Source organism: Lipomyces tetrasporus, assembly GCF_029532465.1.
Source record: "Lipomyces tetrasporus strain NRRL Y-64009 chromosome Unknown POJ06scaffold_8, whole genome shotgun sequence".
In the NCBI taxonomy this organism is placed as follows: domain Eukaryota; kingdom Fungi; phylum Ascomycota; class Lipomycetes; order Lipomycetales; family Lipomycetaceae; genus Lipomyces; species Lipomyces tetrasporus.
The window spans coordinates 902,585-921,564 of NW_026611603.1; the positions used below are offsets into that span (position 1 = coordinate 902,585).

The 18,980-nt window shown below is 47.9% G+C and overlaps 8 protein-coding genes across 8 annotated transcripts; 6 read left to right on the forward strand and 2 right to left on the reverse strand.

Annotated features, from left to right (window-relative positions):
* Window positions 1-559: 559 nt before the first annotated feature.
* On the forward strand, window positions 560-1,048 carry POJ06DRAFT_269920 (Yippee/Mis18; the record flags this gene model as incomplete). Its single annotated transcript, XM_056189408.1, has 3 exons — window positions 560-658; window positions 757-800; window positions 859-1,048. The coding sequence occupies 3 exons, from the start codon at window positions 560-562 to the stop codon at window positions 1,046-1,048; spliced, it is 333 nt and encodes a 110-aa protein (XP_056042297.1).
* Window positions 1,049-2,351: 1,303 nt separating this feature from the next.
* On the forward strand, window positions 2,352-4,964 carry POJ06DRAFT_258166 (SPOC like C-terminal domain-containing protein). The gene is made up of 6 exons (XM_056188236.1): window positions 2,352-2,382; window positions 2,443-2,617; window positions 2,686-2,989; window positions 3,041-4,006; window positions 4,064-4,524; window positions 4,575-4,964. Exons 1-6 carry the CDS (start codon window positions 2,368-2,370, stop codon window positions 4,838-4,840), a joined length of 2,187 nt encoding a protein of 728 aa, XP_056042298.1. The 5' UTR covers window positions 2,352-2,367; the 3' UTR covers window positions 4,841-4,964.
* Window positions 4,965-5,001: 37 nt separating this feature from the next.
* On the forward strand, window positions 5,002-6,470 carry POJ06DRAFT_258168 (uncharacterized protein). The gene is made up of 4 exons (XM_056188237.1): window positions 5,002-5,396; window positions 5,462-5,987; window positions 6,038-6,294; window positions 6,356-6,470. The coding sequence occupies exons 1-4, from the start codon at window positions 5,103-5,105 to the stop codon at window positions 6,434-6,436; spliced, it is 1,158 nt and encodes a 385-aa protein (XP_056042299.1). The 5' UTR covers window positions 5,002-5,102; the 3' UTR covers window positions 6,437-6,470.
* A 298-nt stretch (window positions 6,471-6,768) lies between these two features.
* Window positions 6,769-7,840, forward strand: POJ06DRAFT_258173 (ribosomal protein S7e). Its single transcript, XM_056188238.1, has 4 exons — window positions 6,769-6,983; window positions 7,098-7,180; window positions 7,281-7,508; window positions 7,587-7,840. Exons 1-4 carry the CDS (start codon window positions 6,840-6,842, stop codon window positions 7,711-7,713), a joined length of 582 nt encoding a protein of 193 aa, XP_056042300.1. The 5' UTR covers window positions 6,769-6,839; the 3' UTR covers window positions 7,714-7,840.
* Window positions 7,841-8,372: 532 nt separating this feature from the next.
* On the forward strand, window positions 8,373-10,155 carry POJ06DRAFT_258175 (ras family-domain-containing protein). Its single transcript, XM_056188239.1, has 4 exons — window positions 8,373-8,607; window positions 8,688-8,877; window positions 9,137-9,209; window positions 9,263-10,155. Exons 2-4 carry the CDS (start codon window positions 8,742-8,744, stop codon window positions 9,738-9,740), a joined length of 687 nt encoding a protein of 228 aa, XP_056042301.1. The 5' UTR covers window positions 8,373-8,607; window positions 8,688-8,741; the 3' UTR covers window positions 9,741-10,155.
* Window positions 10,156-10,552: 397 nt separating this feature from the next.
* Window positions 10,553-11,730, forward strand: POJ06DRAFT_143422 (uncharacterized protein). Its single transcript, XM_056184558.1, has 2 exons — window positions 10,553-10,961; window positions 11,060-11,730. The coding sequence occupies exons 1-2, from the start codon at window positions 10,653-10,655 to the stop codon at window positions 11,393-11,395; spliced, it is 645 nt and encodes a 214-aa protein (XP_056042302.1). The 5' UTR covers window positions 10,553-10,652; the 3' UTR covers window positions 11,396-11,730.
* A 42-nt stretch (window positions 11,731-11,772) lies between these two features.
* Window positions 11,773-13,913, reverse strand: POJ06DRAFT_143441 (uncharacterized protein). The gene is made up of 3 exons (XM_056184560.1): window positions 13,791-13,913; window positions 13,285-13,614; window positions 11,773-12,405 (listed from the first exon to the last, which is right to left on the reverse strand). The coding sequence occupies exons 2-3, from the start codon at window positions 13,587-13,589 to the stop codon at window positions 12,144-12,146; spliced, it is 567 nt and encodes a 188-aa protein (XP_056042303.1). The 5' UTR covers window positions 13,590-13,614; window positions 13,791-13,913; the 3' UTR covers window positions 11,773-12,143.
* A 759-nt stretch (window positions 13,914-14,672) lies between these two features.
* POJ06DRAFT_258184 (tRNA synthetases class I-domain-containing protein) lies at window positions 14,673-18,362 on the reverse strand. Its single transcript, XM_056188240.1, has 9 exons — window positions 18,024-18,362; window positions 17,890-17,965; window positions 17,554-17,832; window positions 16,284-17,505; window positions 15,777-16,230; window positions 15,514-15,723; window positions 15,217-15,452; window positions 15,076-15,161; window positions 14,673-15,020 (listed from the first exon to the last, which is right to left on the reverse strand). The coding sequence occupies exons 1-9, from the start codon at window positions 18,264-18,266 to the stop codon at window positions 14,770-14,772; spliced, it is 3,057 nt and encodes a 1,018-aa protein (XP_056042304.1). The 5' UTR covers window positions 18,267-18,362; the 3' UTR covers window positions 14,673-14,769.
* Window positions 18,363-18,980: the final 618 nt, after the last annotated feature.

Genomic DNA, 18,980 nt, shown 5'->3' on the forward strand with positions numbered 1-18,980 from the left:
CATCCATGGTGCGCACTGTTCTCGACCGTCCGTTAACCAACTGACGCCGGGACAGCGCGTGTTTGGCTAACGCGACTCGTGAACAAAATGTTCGCCGTAGAATACCGCGAGCGCCCTCTTAGATGGTGACCGTGCGTATACTGATTGGGGCAAGTAATAGAACAGACACCTCTGACCAGCTAATGTGCATTGCGGACAGAAGTAATACTGCAGTGAGCATATTAGTTGTTCATTGCGACACGTTGCGTGTCGACCCGGCTGCCATATAAGAACCGCGACGGTTGGGGTCAGAAGCCCGCTGAGGATCGCGTGTCGGTAAGGTTACGTTCGTAAATGGCCCGTCGAACGGCGGTTGTGACGGCAAGTACGCATAAGGTTTGCTGCGCAATTGCTAATTTGCCAGAGGTACGAGACCCTCGGCGGAGCTGCGTCCGTATAAGCGGACCAGCTCGCCCGCACTCCCAATCCGCCCCCCCCGTGTTGCCGACACGACTGCTGCACATATCTACTACACCTGCTTGACCGAATTGCTCCACGCGAGCGACTAGAAGAAAGCGCCATGGGTCTCGCGTACAACATCTACCTGAACGACAGCCGCATCTATGGCTGTAAGGTCTGCAACACACATCTGTCCAACTACACCGACATAATCTCGAGGGTGAGTGATTGCTCCCAACTCGCTTATGGCACGGGGTGTATCCGTCATTGCAGTCATACTCCGCGGACAGACTAGTGCTGACATGCTTCTTACTCTAGCAATTCCGTGGGCAACATGGAAAGGCATATCTATTTGACAAAGTGTTAGTGCCTGTCCTTGTGTGCGTGGAGAATGAGTCAATTGAGCTAACGTCGCTGTAGCGTCAACGTCACAGAATCTAAGCCAGAGAACCGGTCTATGACGACTGGAGAACACACGGTGCGGGACATTCACTGCCGCCATTGTGGAACGTGTGTCGGGTGGAAGTATGACCACGCGTACGAAGAGTCCGAAAAGTACAAAGAAGGCAAATACATTCTCGAGGTCGAACTACTTGTCCATGTGAAGTAGCCGGTTTGGCCTCGTCTTTCATGCTAGTCTAATAGACGCCATCTTCACTGGCATGACAAGTGCATTGAACGGAGCGGCTCTGAGCATAGTGATGTTTCTTCCTGCGCTTCTTGCAATTCTTGACTACTGGGTGTTTACCATTTATTATTATGTATTGGCTTTTATTGCAGGTTTCCGGCGTTCTATAGCGTTTATTTGTTTTTTTTCGGTCTTCCACTGCAGTTGCTTATATAAGGTCTGTGATACTATTGGAGTTCATGCGTTGTTTATGGTTAGTCATTGATTGGTGTTCATTGTTTTGTCCGTATAATCGTTTATTTCTCGTGTTATGGTTTTGTCAGCCAGAGGAGTCTCCGACCTTAGGTGTTCATGGGGTTATGCGTATATTGGAGTTTAGTTGTTCCGTGGCTACGACGGGTACTATTATGTAAAATCATAAGTGATTATCTTCCCGATTTTATGCAACTTGGATTGGTTCGACATGTTCTTCCATTGTATTTAATTGTTTCTCTACTCTTATAATGTTTTTCGGCTGTCGGCTATGGCGATAGGTGGTATTGTTGCGTTTTAAATATGTGCATGCTTAATTTTTACTGACTGCGTACTATAATGAATTCAGCATGAACAAAGTGGTATCGCGGATGGATGTCCGGAAGGATGTCGAGGTACGAGGTACCGGTTCGGTTGACAGTTTGCCATTCCGGTTGATTAGCTAGTTTAATGTTAATTTCGTTGATACACATTACAAGTATTTCGTTTGACGTTAATCTAAGCATTGGTGTTCGCAAACTATTGTGATGTTGGCAGTGTGTGACGGGTATCGCGGGGTGCGTTGTCAACATGTCTGAGTTTCATTCTGTCCGCAACCCCAGATGCGGCGGAAAATAGGGCCGATTAATATTAATACGATTTCATGCAATTCACTCATAGCTGTACGTCATACATATGCGTCTCTGAACAACCCGAAGCCGATTGCCTAAATGCTTGCCGGACCACCTGCGGACAAGGAGGGCAAGGGTCATCTTGAAACCTTAAATCTCGTTTAACACATCTTAATTCGAGCTGTGAAGCAATCACTACTGTTGGTGTTTTCTAATTAGCTTTTTTAAATGCTTCTCTTCATATACAGGCGACAGACGAGTACATGGTGTATGTAAAATCTGATTCTCTGTCATGGTGACAGCGAATATAAGCCAATACAAGATCCTTGAGAGCGCTTGAAAGAGCCATCGGGTAAGGGCATCGGCAGGCGTGTAAGGTTTACGGAGCGCCGCCGGCTTCTTGGGAATTGTCACTATAGTCTACTCATCCCAATCACAATGGCAGAAAAGGAGGTACGTGCAAAACGAAGTTCCCTTATCTGTGATGCTTACTGGTTAACATACCGTATATAGGCAACAGTGATAGTAGTGGACCTAAGCCCATATATGGCGGAGAGCCATATGGCGGCCGCTAAGGGGCAATCTGACATCGAGATGTGCATAAAGTACATTTGCGACAAAATTGGCAGTAAAGTGCTTAGTGAGCGCAAGACTGACGTGGTTGGAATTATTGGTGTGGGTACTGATGGTACGTTCCTTGATGATCGCGGGTGCTGTTAAGCGGTCAGAATTCGTAACTGATGTAGCCCACTGTAGACACGTTAAATCGAATGTCGGAGGAGGACGCGTATAAGCATATCAGCATCTTATTTCAAATTCGGCAGTTTCTATATCGAGATTATCAGTTGCTACCGAAGAAACTAGTTCCATCACTTAAATCACATGGCGATTTGATTTCCGGCCTCGTGGTCGCGATGGATGCCATTGCAGAGTACTGCAAGCATCTCAAGTATATCAAGAATATCGTCATTTTGTCAAATTGCGCAGGACCGATAGATTTTGTCGGAGTTGATGGGATTATTGACAAATTGGAAGAAATGAAAGTGAATTTATCGATATTGTACGTACCTCCTGAGCGCCGCTTGGCTGCGGTTTTTAACCATCACCATAGTACTGTCGGCGCAGACGAAGACAAAAGCACCGCAATGCAACGCGCAAACCACGGTCTTCTTTCTGACTTGATAGATCGCGTCGCGGGACGGAAGTTAAACGCTGTATTTGCTCCATTCGCAGACGTTCTGCGGGATCTCGAAATCCCTCACGTTCGCAAAGTCCGCTCGACGAATTCGTACAACGGCACATTGACAATAGGTGATCCGAATCAGTTTAACGACTCTTTGGTTATCCCCGTGGAGCGATTCGCGTACGTGAAGAAAGCCTCTCCGATAAGTTCGGTGGCTTATACTAAGTCGAAAGGGACATCGCCTACTCGCCCAACGACTACCAGATTAGGAAGAAAAGTCAAATATGAGATTACTGCGTCCAAAGAACCTGAAGATAGCAAAAAAGGAAAGAATGTACGGGAGGTTGAAAAAGGGGACCTCAAGAAGGGGTATCGTTATGGTGCCTCGGTAGTCCCCTTGTCCGCTGAGGAAGAAGACAATCTAAGATTCCTTACGATAACCAGTTTGGATATTATTGGGTTTGTGCCATTCGATACCATCGGGCCATGGCAGCTACTCACTGAAACGAATTTCATCATTGCGAAGAGAAACGAAAGGGAAGCCACGCTCTGTCTTTCGAGTTTGATCCACGCAATGTTTGAGAACCAGTTATATGGTGTCGCGCGATTTGTGTCCAAGAGTGATAGGCAACCAGTCATGATTCTCTTAATTCCATTTATTACGGAAGACTTTGAAGCATTAGTCGAGACGCAGTTGCCATTTGCCGAAGATGTTCGGTCGTATAAGTTTCCTTCTCTCGAGATTATTAGGACGATTAAGGGAAAAATTCTGAAGGAACACCATTATTTGCCTACGCAGGAAATGAAGAATAATATGAAGGACTACATAAACGCTATGGATATCTCGAATCTGACTCCCGAGGGATTAGTTGGCCATTTAGATGATACAGATGGGTACGTTATTATATATCTGGCTGGGTTTTGACAGAACATCCATTAAAGGTTTAATAGACGCGAGTTTGCCGCTGTTGGTGAGATATTCAATCCAGTCCTCGCAAATACGAGGCATGCGATCATGTATCGTGCATTACATCCAGATGACGAACTACAACCACCTTCTGACAGTTTATTGCGAGATACTTATCCTCCCGAAGCGTTAGTGACACAAGCGTCACCTATCGCAGATCGTCTGATTGAATCAGTTAACGTTAAGAAAATCGCAAAATACAAGACGAATAAGCGACGCTACGCAGCAGAGGCAGAGGAGGAACTCAAGCAGGAGAGCATCCTTAATGTGGATGAACTTATCGGAGGAAAGGCTAGCAAGAATGAAGCTGAAGAACATAAATCCAAGCGACGACGGGTAGACAAGACTGGAGATGAGGAGAATGGGGACTTTGACATCGAGGCTGAGATTGAGAAGTGGCAGCGGATAGAAGCAGGCCCAGAGAGCGATGCCTCATTGCCGAGAAGTACGTACTACAATGTGTTATAATGAATTGCAGATCCTAATATGATGCAGTATTCGAGCAAGCGTGCGCAAGTATTGATATGCTACTCAGCGATGAGAATCCCGATTTGGAGACGGTCATTAAGAAAGTCGCTACATTGCGATCAGCTGCCATTAAACTAGAGGAACCTGGGTGGTATAACAACTACGTGATGAAGCTTCAGGATGCATTGATTATGGGTGGTCCAGCGAACTCGGTTCGTGGCAAAATTTGGGAGGAAATATCGTTAAAGGAACTAGGGGGGATACCAGTTAATAACGCAGACTTGGAAGACTGAGCTTGTTGGGCTGTAATTGCGTATGTGAAATTGTAAACTTTACCACGTCATCTTTGTAAACAATAGTAGTAATTGCGGAAAGGTTGCGTTGACTGGATGTAATATTGGGGATCTTTACAGCGAGCTCTCGAGACACCCTGCGTCTATGACTAGATCAACTCCCAAACTTTATATCCTTAGAAGTTAACAACACACAATATCGACAGATCTATATTATTAGCAACAGTAGTGTTAAGTTCATGGGATTAGAACGCATTCAGATATGCGTCTCGGATCTAATTCTATCGTGCGTTCGCGGGATCTATTAAGTATTTCACTTTGTTGTCGTTCAACTGCTACTGCCATATCGCCGCGACCAGCATCCAGACCCCACAGTCCGATTTCAAAATGCCGACGATTCTCCTGCAGTGCACCTATCGGAGCTGATGTCATGCAAGTGTTCAACCGAAAGGTCAAGGAAAAGCAAAGGGACAGAGCTGCTCTCGATCCCGACACTAGTAGGATCGTCGACTACCTTCGGAACGAAGTCGCGAATCGCCTTGTGGAGCGACTACTAGTACGTATTACTCACAAAACTCATTCATACTACACGAGGGAAGCATTTAGTAACGTGTATAATAGTTGATTGCCCGGCAGCATGAAACGATGGTAGATGTTGGCGCCGGAGCTGGGAGCATTGAGCAGGCAATTTGCGGCGAACGTGAAGATCCAAATGACAATGGCGTTTTACAATCGCGGATCGACAGGATCATAATGACTGAAATGTCAGAAAAGCTGCTTTACCGCGATGATGATCCTGAACAATTCTCTTTTAACAATGAGCTCGATATTACGCGCGTCAAACTTGATGAGGAAGTCCTTTATACCCCAGAATTACTCAAGGCGATTACTGGATCTGAGGCCAGTCAGGCATTTAGCGACTATATGTTTGAGAATTCTGTAAATACGGTTATTAGCAACCTGTCAATGCACTGGGTCAATGACCTTCCAGGCTTGCTACGAAAGATAAAATACATGTTGGTGCCAGATGGGCTATTTATCGCGAGCATGTTTGGCGGTGATTCGCTATTTGAGTTGCGCACTTCTTTACAGATTGCCGAAATGGACTTATTTGGTAGAATTGCACCTCGCATTTCTCCACTGGCTGGTATAATTGCTTGTGCTTTCAATTTGCAGTTAGCGCTGACATTGTGATAGATGTCAGAGATATGGGAGGCTTAATGCAACAAGCTGGCTACAATCTTATTACAATTGATGTGGACGACATTATAGTCTCGTATCCAGACCTTATGGCATTAATGCGAGATCTGCGGGACATGGGTGAAAGTAATGCCGTGCTCAACAGACCACACTATTTACCGCGCGAGCTTATTACTGCGGCTGAGAAGACGTACCGGGAAATGCATGCCAACGAGGATGGTACACTTCCTGCCACGTTTAGAATCATTTATTTAGTACGTAATTGCACGCTCTAATTTTTGAAGGACTTAGCGCTAATACGGATCGATAATGCAGATTGGATGGAAGCCCAGTCCAACTCAGCCGAAGCCACTAGAGCGAGGATCCGCAGATGTAAACCTAAAGGATGTTTTATAGAATATAAACAATAGATTTCATCTTTTCATATACAGGAAGTCGTACAATGCTTATTGTAGATGAGGGATAGTCGATTACTCAGCTGGAAATTCTGAACCATTTGGTTACACGAATCTCGAAATGAACAGCGAGGAACCCTAGCTGTTATCATCCCCATAATAAGTAGACCTAACCCGATGTGGTGTATCAAGCCACATATTTTTGCAATGGTCTCGAAAACCCTACATGCGTTCACTCGGTAGGGTTGCAGAAAACGCAGTCACGCACCACTACCCTGGGGCTCCTCCTAGGCTGGCCAGTGGAAGTCCACATATCCAAAATTGAAGGTCGATCCAAGGTCGAGAAAGCCCGCTATACAACATACAGTCACTGGTACATTCGTTCACTTGTACTGCACAACAAGATGTCGGCTACCAACAAGCTCACTAGCCCAGCGACTGCCAACGACCTTGAGCTCTCGATTGCTCAGGCGCTTTTCGACCTCGAGACTTCCGTTGCGGATCTTAAGGTCGACTTGCGACCACTCCAATTCTCGGCTGCTAAGGAGGTACGGTTTCTCGGCGTCCTATTTATAACGGCGAAAGTAAAGAGGAGGAATAAATGGATTGACGGCGATACCATTTGGGATTCAAATAGGCACAGAGAATTAATGTGTTAACAGGTCGATGTTTCTGGCGGAAAGAAGGCTATTGCCATTTTCGTGCCCGTTCCCCTCCTCGCCTCTTTCCACAAGATCCAGCAGCGGTATGTGCTATTTCAAATGCAATGATTGTCTCGGAGTGCACGACAATTAGGGACTATTTGTTTGCTGAATGCTGAGTGTCTTGATATTGACTGTCGCTAGTCTCACCCGTGAGCTGGAAAAGAAGTTCTCCGACCGCCATGTCGTTTTCATTGCCCAGCGACGCATTCTCCCTAAGCCGGGTCGTCGTTCAAGACAGAAGCAGAAGCGTCCTCGTTCGCGTACTTTGACCGCTGTCCACGATGCCTTGCTCGAGGACTTGGTCTACCCCACAGAAATAGTTGGCAAGAGAATCCGTTCGCTCGTTGGTGGCGGCAAGATCCACAAGGTGTATGTACTTTTCGCTGTTTTTGGCGTGGAGCGGTCATAAGGCTGTTGGAATTTTGCTGCTAATCTAATGTGACACAGTTTCCTCGACAACAAGGACTCCACTGCTATTGACTACAAGCTCGAGTCTTTCCAGTCAGTCTACACGAAGCTTACCGGCAAACAAGTCGTCTTCGAGTTCCCGGCTGTTCAGGGTGAGGTCTATTAGATGGTAGAATGGGTAAAAAAAAGGGTGGGAGTAAAACAGAGTAGCAGGTGCAATTGTATTTGTCATGTATCATACTACGGCTAATCGAAATGAACGACTCAAAATAAAGTGCATTTCTAAATGAATTACTCGGCTTCATGTGTGTCATTGCAGGGGTTCAATGCTGTTAGTGTCATGATGCATGGCTGGAGTTGCAATTGGCCGAGCTCCATGGGGATGGGTAAGCTCTGCTTGATTGACGCGTTCCTTTGCATTGGCATGAGCCGTTACGCCACTCGATATATATGAATGCCGGTACGTCAGGATGTTTTCCAAACGATGTTATAGGATACAAAGGAGCATTCCGCGACGTAAGAGTCGTTTATATACCCAACGAATTCGTACCAGTCGAGGGAAACTTTAAAGCGCAATTTTCAGGGCGCTTATGCCGTATATTTCTCGAATTTGTCGTCTTATCAATGGACTATTAGCACATTGGGTAAGGGCTACGTAAGCGGGTCAAGTTTTTCCACTTGCGCGCTATATTTGAGAGACGGTGCGAATATGACATTTCTGAGCCCGAATAAGAGCTGATGCGAGGCCGGGTATTACGTGCGTAGATATTCGCAGTGCCATGCTCTGCAGAGGTCGATTAGTGCCCAGCCATTTCACTTTGAAGGGCAGCACTGACCTCTGGCGTTCGTTCCCAACTTCCCACCCGCTTTGTCGTCAACACCCAATTTGGTTTCTGCTCATATCGTCTTGCGGGCTCCTTGCACACACCCGCATTTTTTTGCTTGATATCGTGTTTCATCACTCTAACGTTACTATCGGATATTTGCCCAAGTCGCTTGGCCTGCCTTTATTGCACGAGTGGGATTCACGTTCGTGTGCTTATCCAAAACTCTAGTGGAAGTGAGTGGCCGATAATGAGAGGTTTTGTGCTAGCAGTATATGTCAATCAATGGAAGTTGCTGACAGAAGTGGTTTGGTAGATTAGATATTTTCTAGTTTCCAGTATTTCACGTCAGATCAAGCAGTAGTACATCATGAGTTCATTGGATTCAGCGCCGTCGGCGCCAAAGCCGACTGCCTCTGTCAAGCTTGTACTTCTGGGCGAAGCCGCTGTCGGAAAGTCCAGTCTTGTTTTACGGTTCGTCAGCAATGATTTCCAAGAAAACAAAGGTTCGTTTGAAGTTCTGATTTTACGTGGCGGAGTTTTGATGCGTTGGATGGACTGGACATTAGGTGGAAGAAAGAGGTTTGATCCATGTCACCAGCGTTCACCAGGGGCTAGGTAACGACGGCTGAAAATAAGGATTCGTATTATATGCTCTTGTCGAGTTTTTCTGGAGATAATTATCTGTGTGATTCATTTACCGTCCGACTGATCAATAGTGGTTTGCATGATGACAAGGCAATACTAACTTGTATGTGTTCACAGAACCTACTATTGGAGCTGCCTTCCTTACTCAGAAATGCACTCTTCCTAATAGAACAATCAAGTTTGAGATATGGTATGTATTGATCGGTATGGTCATGATGGCCTTCGCGCTGATTTCTCACATAGGGATACCGCCGGACAGGAACGTTTCGCCTCGTTAGCTCCTATGTATTACAGAAATGCACAGACAGCTCTGGTGGTCTACGACCTGACAAAGCCCACTTCTCTGATCAAGGCCCGCCACTGGGTTAATGAACTGCATGCGCAGGCCAGTCCAAAGATTGTCATTGCTCTAGTCGGCAACAAGCTCGATCTGTGCAACGAAGGAGGCGAGAACGATGAGGAGGAGGACCGACGTAAGATTTCGACTGAGGAGGGAAGAAAATTCGCGGAGGAAGAAGGTCTCTTGTTCTTTGAAACGTCTGCGAAGACCGGTGCCAACGTTCGGGACGTATTCTTGGCTATCGCGTCCAAGATCCCAGAAGAAATCGTCAACAAGCGCGGCGGCGTTGCCGGCGCGAAGGGAAGAACCGGCGCTGGCGAGGGTAGAGTTGATTTGGAATCTAGATCGGGCGAGAACAATGCCGGAGGGTGTGCTTGCTAGGAGAATTGCGAGTTGGGTATCTTTTTAGTTTTGATTCGATTGCTACGTCTCGCTTGTTTCCAGTTGTCGCGCGCGTTGTAATCTCTTAACCAGGTAGTCATATTTGATTGGATTTGAAGTAGAAAGAATGTCTCGTTCTTTGCAGCTTATAGCCAACGACAAAGGGCTGCTGCTGATGTTTGAAATGAAGCTCCATCGAATTGTTTGTTTTTCGACTTGATTCTCGATATTATTTCGTTTGGAAGGCGCAGTTGAATCAAGAATAGTAGTCTGTATTCATAGGTCTTTAGGGGGGGTTATCTTTTCATATCTACAGCAATTTAATGGCATATTTTATATTTGTATCGCTCCATTCGATGGCATGCGCCAAGGAGAACGACATTTTTGGGCGTTCCTGTGGCGACCCAGTATTCTAGTTGTGGCTGTCAGTGCCAACAATTGGCATTGCAAATTCGGTGCCCAGACTATTATAGATGCTAATACCTGTCCTGAAATCGGTTTGATGATTGACCGTTAGGTTGGGTCGTGGTAAAGGACCTAACCTGACGCTGGCCCAAACGCCACCCACGCGAAGTTTGACGGCGAACAATTCTCAAAAGCTTCATTGGGACCAATAATAACCTTTTTGCCAGGACGTTGGATATTTTTCTCCGTCCCAGCCAGGGTTTTCGAAACCTGCAAACGATTGGATACTGTGGATTTTATTTCCTAGGGGAATTTGGCTTTAGTTTTTTTTTTGTGCCAGTATTTTCTTCTGGTAGGTTTTGCTTACGGGGCCGGCAATTTTTTGATTCGGTTCGAGCGTTGGCTGCGAAATCTTGCCGCCATTGCAACACGATTTTGTGCCGCTTGTCTTAGTTACTCTCCGGCACAAGAGCCTTTGTTAGCAGCCGGACTTTTGGTTATAATATAATGTCGTCCTGGGTCCGAGGACTTTTCGGAACCGGCAACAGCAGCAGCAATACCTCATCGGCGCCGCCGCCCGCAACCGCACAGCAGCACCAGCACGCCTCGACACAGCCGCACCAGGACCAGAACGACCGACAAGAAAACGCGGGACCGACGCAGTTTGACATTGCGGTTCGGGAGATCGTATCGCCTTCTTCTGGCACCCAGTCACTAGAGCTACCGAGCACCACTGTCGGGCCGATTCCAGTTGTCGGCGAAGACAAACCGAAGGATTTCAATCGGCTTGTTGAGGAAGCGAAGGAATACACGATGGTACGGTTTTTTTTTTCTTTTGTTTTTTTTCAAAGTTCTCGCCGCGAGGGGTGGGCCTTCACACAATTGGATTGAAAATCTAATAGCAGATATTATAGAGCCACCCAATAATTATCGGCGCTGGCCTCGCGGCGGCAGCGTTTGCCGCTCGCGTCGGCATCCGCGCAGTCCAGCGGTACCGCAACCTGCCAGCCGGCATCGGCCCTGGCGGCAAGAAATTCTACAAGGGCGGGTTCGACCCGAAAATGAACGCCAAGGAGGCATTGCTGATCCTCGGCCTCACCGAGTCGTCGCTGTCGCGGGCAAAACTGAAGGAAGCCCATCGCAGGATAATGCTGCTCAATCATCCGGACCGGGGCGGGTCGCCGTATGTGGCGACAAAGATTAACGAGGCCAAGGATTTCTTGGAGAAGAGGGGTCGGTTGAGACCATGATGGCATATATGAATAGACTTACAGTGGAGAACGGCAACATTGGAAGGATATATATTGTATTTGTATAGTTTGTTCCAGACGGCTACTATTGCATTAAGGACGTGTCCAATGTACATCAGTACGGTGTCTCTGGCGGCCTATGGCGGTGGCACCGATGATATAGTGGCATTTCTTTAGGCGCGAAATATTTCTTTTTAATTCGAGCAAAAGCTTGGCCATGACTTTGTATATAATCTCTCCTTTCAGGTTGGCTTGCTATGTGATTTTATGCGTAATACGATTTTTTTTACTTGCATACTAAAATTTGCTTGAGGGCGGCGGCGGCGGCCATCAGATCTGGTGCGACTACTTGTAGAAATACAGGAATAATATTCATGGACGACTAAGGAAACGACAGTAATGAATACAATTAAAACTCGATGACCGACCAAGGAACGATTAGATCACTCACTGTTAGAAACGCCTCCTAGACTGGAATACACATCCCTGAAAAACTAACCTAGCACACTATACACCGGGCCAAACCGACAGCGCTCACACCGAGCACACGAGTAACAAATGAGACGAAATAAATGAGCAACGCAAACAATGGGCATAATGACGCGCGAGCAAACCAAGAGGAAATCAAATAACGCAATAACAAAACAAAACTCTATCAAAAATTGACACATGACGAAAAGTAGTCGCAAGTTTGAAGCGACAAATCTGAATATACTGGGGACACGACGGTCCTCAGACTGCACATGGACTATTCCTCCATCTTGCCGAAAACACCGACATCGTCATCTTCCCGGAATTCGTCGTCCCGCAACGAATCATCTTCCTCGTCAAACATCATGTCGTCAGCAGAGTTCTCACGGGAGCTACGGTCGTGCTGCTGCCGAAGTTCAGCCAGCTCGTCCTCCTCAGTCATCGAGACGAGGATAGAGGCAGCCTCCAAAAGCTGAACCTGCTGGTGCTTCGAGATTAACAGCTTGGATGTCATGCTCCACTCCGGAGTGTGCTCCCACCTGCGACCTCAGTTAGCATAGTTCGTACATTCCTCGGTTTGTATGATTGCGAAGCAAAATGGTGGTACAAGTCCCTCCCACAGTGTCAGCCAGACAACACAGAAGACTTTAGTTAAAGCCGCAGCTGCGAGCACCTCCAACTACTGCATTGCAAGCGATAGACCGCAGACACCGCATAAATTGGTCGGCCCAAGCGCGCGTTTTCACAGAAGGCGCAATTCTCCCCGCAATGACACGGTAATGATGATATAAAGCAAGGCACAGCAGCTTGATTCTTGGGGCTCGTGGCCACGATGGTAAGCAGGCTAGCCATGAGTCCAGCTGGAACATGTCGGAAGCCGCGGGCTGCTTATCCGCAGCAGATACCCTTGCCCTCAAGCTAAAATTAACCGCAACAGCGCAGCGCGACCGCCGCGAAGGGTCGAGCCGGGGCAGTAGTAACGATGCGAGCCCGAGGATCTCAAACCCATGCGTTGGCTGTGCGACATGCCAGCACCGCGCCAGTTTCGAGGAGTCTAGCTTTCCAAATACCATAGAAATAAACCCGCTTCGAGCAGAACAGCACAGCAGCAGTAACTGACTCCTGAGAGGGTATCAGATCGATGCGTCTCGCGACCTGCAGAAGTAATTTCAGGCCACCATATCGACTGAGTCGATACACACCATGACCCGGTCAACCCAAACTCAATCGGGACGCGTAACCATCCCTATTCTCGGTTGCAAGTCGCGGCGCATCAAGCCTCGTAAAAGAAGTAATGCTTTCATGAAGAAATGCTGAATTGGTGCGATAATGAACGGAGTTTGAATACCAACCGGACCGACCACCAATGTGCGCGCAGTCATACTAACAAAACCAAAATGCATAAAACGGTCACTTACAAATGCTTTGTCAGACAAGAGATGTGCTTGTATCCCTTGCCGCAAGTCTCGCACTTGAGCTCCTCCTTCAGCCTGCCGGACGTGGTCTCTCCTTCCGAGAAACGGCGGGCCGCGAGTATCCTCCGCGAGAGCGACGACGCGCCCAAGCTCGACGAAATCGACGACGGCGGGGAAGGATAGGACGCACCGGCGGACGACGACACAGACGAGGAGACGGATGAAGGTAGATTGTGGGCGTGGGTGCGGGCCCCAGGGATCGAGTAGGGCGCAACAGAGACAGATGATCGTCGTCGTGAGGAGGTCATTCTTGCTGATGTTGGATGGTATGTCCTGAGTCGATTAATTAGCGGATAGCAATTTATGCCATGGACATCATGAGGTGCGCAAATAAAATTGTGTTCTTGGATGGCATCGCGTAGAGTGGTTTAGAGTGGACTCGGTTGTGGGTGCAGCAGGTGCGGATGACTGGGGACCGGCAATCGAAAACAAGTAGACGCAATACATACAGTGAGAGCAGCCGTGCATTAGCGGTACGGGAGCGCCAATACCGTCAGATGATATGACTGCAGTTCAATTGAGTGCGAGCGGTGAGGTAGACGGTCGACGAGATGAAACTGAGCAACAAGGCAGTGTGTGGAAAATAAAAAAATAATAAAAATGACGAACGAGGGGGAGCCTTTGGCGAAGAAGCGTTGGGAAGCGGGCAGCCTGCGACGAGGAGCGAACAGGTTCACGGATCACATCATCATCTCGAGGCCCAGCGGGAGTGAGTCACGACTCACAGACCACATGCCTGCACCTGGCCTGGCCCGGTCTCCCGATTGGGACGCCACATTAAGCCCGCTTGCCGCATTCGGTCCAGGAGTGGCTGGGACCGCAGCCTGTTTTCGTGTGATAGTAATTCCACGAGCAAAGCTGCTTCTGTGGGTTTGCTGTGACCGGAATGTGGCCAAGCCAGAAAATAACTAGTGTCAGTTTTTGCTGCTGTCAGACTATCCGAGCATATCCAGTGGTTGGGGTAAATAATAGTAAACTGATGAGCCGTCGTCGCTTGCCTGTCAGAATGAGCACATGGGCACGCCCCGGCCCCGCCGCAACCGTATTCTCTGCGGGAGTTCGCGCCGCTTCTCTCCCTAACGCGCGCCGTCTGTGCCAGATCCCAACGTGCGTCGTTGCAGCTATGCCAGGCCACGCACGGATCTGCGACGCTTGCGTCATGGTCATAATAATACAAGTCCCAGTCAGTTTGCCTCCGCATTTTTTGTCGTACCCTTGCCCTGACCGGCTCAGGGTTAGGGTGGAGACCATCTGACATTACGCTGGGTCTGTTGACCTTGTGGGCTTTTATTGCGCAGGTCCCGTGTTCAGGTCAGGCAACAGAGGACTAATTATCATACAAACTCATAATATTTCCTCCATATTTACAGGTTACAAATGCTACAAATACTATATACAATGTGTCTATAGATGCAAGTCTAGCATACGTCAGATCGCATTAAGTTCACCCATAGCCTTTACTGTCTCCTCGCAATCTCTACAAATCTCTGACTCCGTCTGGGCACTCCAGTGCCAGCATCTGGGACACTTGTGCCTCGACGGACTCACGATCACCGTGTGGATCTTGCTTCCCAAAATTGTGAGCTCCTGGCGGCCGCAGTGCCATGTCGGTGCGATCGAGTCGGTAGAGGAAAGCACGCTGGCTTCAGACGTGACAAAATACTCTGCAAGATGAGCTTCTGCGCCCTGACGTTAGCATTGTGTCACTTGATAGAAGAACAAGCTGAAACTTACTATAATTTTCCAACAATTCGAACGCGTCGCTGCCTGGCTCGGCAACCAAAACAACGCCCGCATCCAGTGAGGTTCCAATACTACCCCTGAACATCAATCAGCACGCAAAACCCTTTTCCCGAACCAATAAAAAAGACGTACGATTTGCGAGCGATTTCTAGACCATCATTAACGGCATCCCGAATCTGAGACAACTGTGAAAAATCGGCCCGTAATTTCTCATTGTTCCATTCCTCTGGAGCTTTGTACCAGCCGGCCACAAATGGCGAAAACACGTCTTTACTGTGACCTGTCACGCTGCACGGCGCATGGTGCCAGGCCTCTTGTGTGAGGAGGGGAACAATTGGCGATAGAATTGAGGCGTACATGCGGAAAATCTGCCACAAATTATTAGCACCATTCGTTTCTGCTCTAAGGATCGTCGGGGTCGATACGTACATGAGCAAGCGCTGTCAGCGCTGCGCGACGGGACAGGCCAGATGGATGATCAGTGTAGAGACGGGATTTAATAAGTTGGAAGTACGACGACGAGAGCTCGGCAACGTTTTTGTTGACAGCCTGGACAACTCTGTTGAAAGCGAATCTACCGTAATGCGCCTTTACTGATTTCTCAAGCTCGTATAGACCATACAAGGCGTACCGATCAATCTGCCACTTTGTTAGCCAATTATTCAGAATACATTGAAAATATCAAGTCCCACCGGTCCAAGCTCTTCATACTCTACATCGCTCTCATACGTGAAGTATGGCGTAGACTTGAAGTTACCCAATATGTACTTAAACGTTCTCCGCAGCTTACTCAGCGAATCCTGCACGCGTTTAAACGACTCGACACTAACCGAAATATCCGTCGTATAGTCGTTCTGGGCAACCCACAATCTCAAGCCGCTAACACCAATAGGCTGCATCATGAGCTTGTCAATCTTAAACTTTTGCCACGTGATAGCCCCGGGCGCGATTACGTTACCGAGCGACTTTGACATTTTGCGTCCTTTACCGTCGAGGGTGAAGCCATGAGTTAGAACCGTGCTGAATGGTGCTTTCCCATTTCGATGAGTTGCTGTGTATGTGAGGAGCGAGGATTGGAACCATCCCCGGTGCTGATCGGAGCCCTCAATGTATACATCAACAAGACTCTTCTGCGTCTCGCGGAGACTTAATACGTGGTTAGCTTGGTTCCTTCGTAGCAAAATCACAGTATATCCTACCTTCCGTATTTCTCCTGGATTAACGTCCAGCTTGTTCCACTGTCGAACCACACGTCCATCGTGTCCTTGCCTTTAATGTACGTCTTCCCTTCTTCCCGATACTCTGGCGCCACCCAATGCGTGAGATCCTCCTCCTCAGCAAACCAAGCATCAATCCCGACTTTGTTTATTTGATTGATAATATATGTAATGCTCGTGTCAGTCAGCAGCGCATCACCAGTTTTCGAATCATACAAAGCTGGAATCGGAACCCCCCAAGCTCTTTGCCGTGAGATACACCATTCAGTCCGCTCTCTAGTAAAACTCGTGAGTCTATGCCTTCCAGCTTCGGGAAGAAAGTGGACGCTGTCTAGGGACGATACTGCTTTGTCTTTGATCGACCCGACATCGGCGAACCACTGTGCCGTCGCCCGAATAATGACCGGCTTCTTCGATCGCCAGTCGTAGGGGTACTTGTGCTTGTATCCGCTATTGACACCAGCTAACGCGTCCGCCTCTGACAAAAGTCGGAGAACGGTTGATTGGCCGTCTTTGAGTACTGATTTACCGATCAAAACCTCGAGACCGGCGGAAACGGTAGCGTCGTATTCTCCGTACTCGTTCACGGACGAAGAAGGCTGGATGCCATGCTTTTGACAGAGTAAATAGTCCTCCATGCCATGCCCAGGCGCGCAGTGGACTAAACCAGTACCCGCATCGGACGTAACAAAGTCAGCGGCAAGGATCGGCAGAGTGCCAGGATTAGAGTGTAATGGATGCGAGTAACAAAACCTAGTCAATGCTAATCCCGGAATACCCTTCGCTAGGACTCGAAGGGGCCCCAACTCGTCAGCAACATATTCTGCACGAGGCTCAGCCAAGACAAGCACGCCATGAAGGTCACTAGATACAACTTGGTACATCATTTCAGGGTTAACGGCGATAGCTTTGTTCGCCGGAATTGTCCATGGTGTTGTCGTCCAAATGAGTGCATGTACCGGTTTACCAACGATATCGACACCTGATTGTTCTTGGACCAGACTAACAAGTTCGTCGGGTGTGTGAAAAGCGAATTTCACGTATGTCGCAGTGCTCCTGTGCTCCGGCGCATATTCAAGCTCTGCTTCTGCCAACGCAGTGTGCGACTGGCAACTCCAATATACTGGACGAAACCGACGGTATATGACCCCGGCATTAACCATCGACCTAAATACCTCTAGTTGCCTAATCTCATAATCGGGATCTGCTGCCCATCAGTGACTGCACTACACCGTGTCTGCGTGGAACTTACTCATAGTCTTGTATGGGCTCTCCCATTCGCCCATTGTGCCCCATTCCTTAAAACTACGCATTTGCTTGGAGATAGTATTCTCAGCATGTTGTCGCGCTAGTTTCCGAATCTCAATTGCTGTCAATTGCTGTACTTTCGTGCTGTCCTCGAGACTTTCCAGGACTTTTAACTCAATTGGAAGACCGTGACAGTCCCAGCCGGGAATATACGATACTCGTCGCCCTTGCATGACCTGGTACCGTATAATCATGTCCTTTATTATTCGGTTGACGGCGTGACCTATTGTTTCTTAACGTCAATTGCTGTGTGGATCAGGCGACAGAACGATGACCGTACCAACATGAACGTCCGCATTGGCATATGGCGGACCGTCGTGTAATATGAACAGACCATCTTCCGGTAAATTATCTTTCTGCATTGCTCGTCAGTCAATCGGAAGTCTAACTTTTTCAGACTGAGAAAGCTCGTACCTGCCATTTATATACCTGATCCGATATAACATCTAGAAACTGTTCCTGAACTTTCTTGGCCGCCGTACGATCAGGAAACTCCGTACTCGGAAGCATAACCGTATCAGAGTAGTCGTGACTCCATCGTTTTGTGCAAATTGCCGTCGACCGAGCTGCAATTGCTCTGTGTCCGGAACTGACGAGTCCTTTAACGGCCGGCGCGCCCGCAACGCTGACCGAACTACAGAGCCAGCTTGCGAGCATACTGTACCGCTATTATGACGTTATGCTATAGCAAAACCATATGCATGGGAATTCCGAAAGTCTTAGGCAAGTTATGACTGAGTAGTCGAACGCGACTTGTCGCTTGAGACCGACATCGGGGCTCGACGTTAATAATTCCCTTGTATTAGACGGCACCAAACCCAACGTTTTACAATGCCGGGATCCGATATTTGGATTCGCACGTGACTCGGATCAGACACGAAATTTACGCGTTTAAAAGAAGGGTAAAAGTCCAAAATACCACTGAAACTTTTCAAAAAGTCCAAAATACCACTGCTCCCGCGTACCCACCGTACCCAAGAAACTAATTTGGGGCGACCCGACAACCGCGTAACGCGACTCCAGTAATTTATAATAAAGGCTTTACAGGCAGCAGCTAGGGCTGGTCACGATATCGTATCTCCGGCGATACGATATCGCCAGAGAAAAATTATTCACAATGCACTTCGTGGTCGATGATGCTCCAGACGACTCTTGTTACCACTCCTGTCATTTCTGGCCCTCTGATTCTCTTGATTACTACGATCATCAAAGTCATCTAATCTATTGACCTTTCTATCTGTTGTTGGTCAAATTCGGCGTCGGTAGAGAATTACCCGGAAGTGAAAGTCCTCCCTCTCTACACAACGAACTTCCCGATGAGTCTGTCTGAACTGGCTAGTCGTAGCCGAGAACAAAAATGTCATAGATATA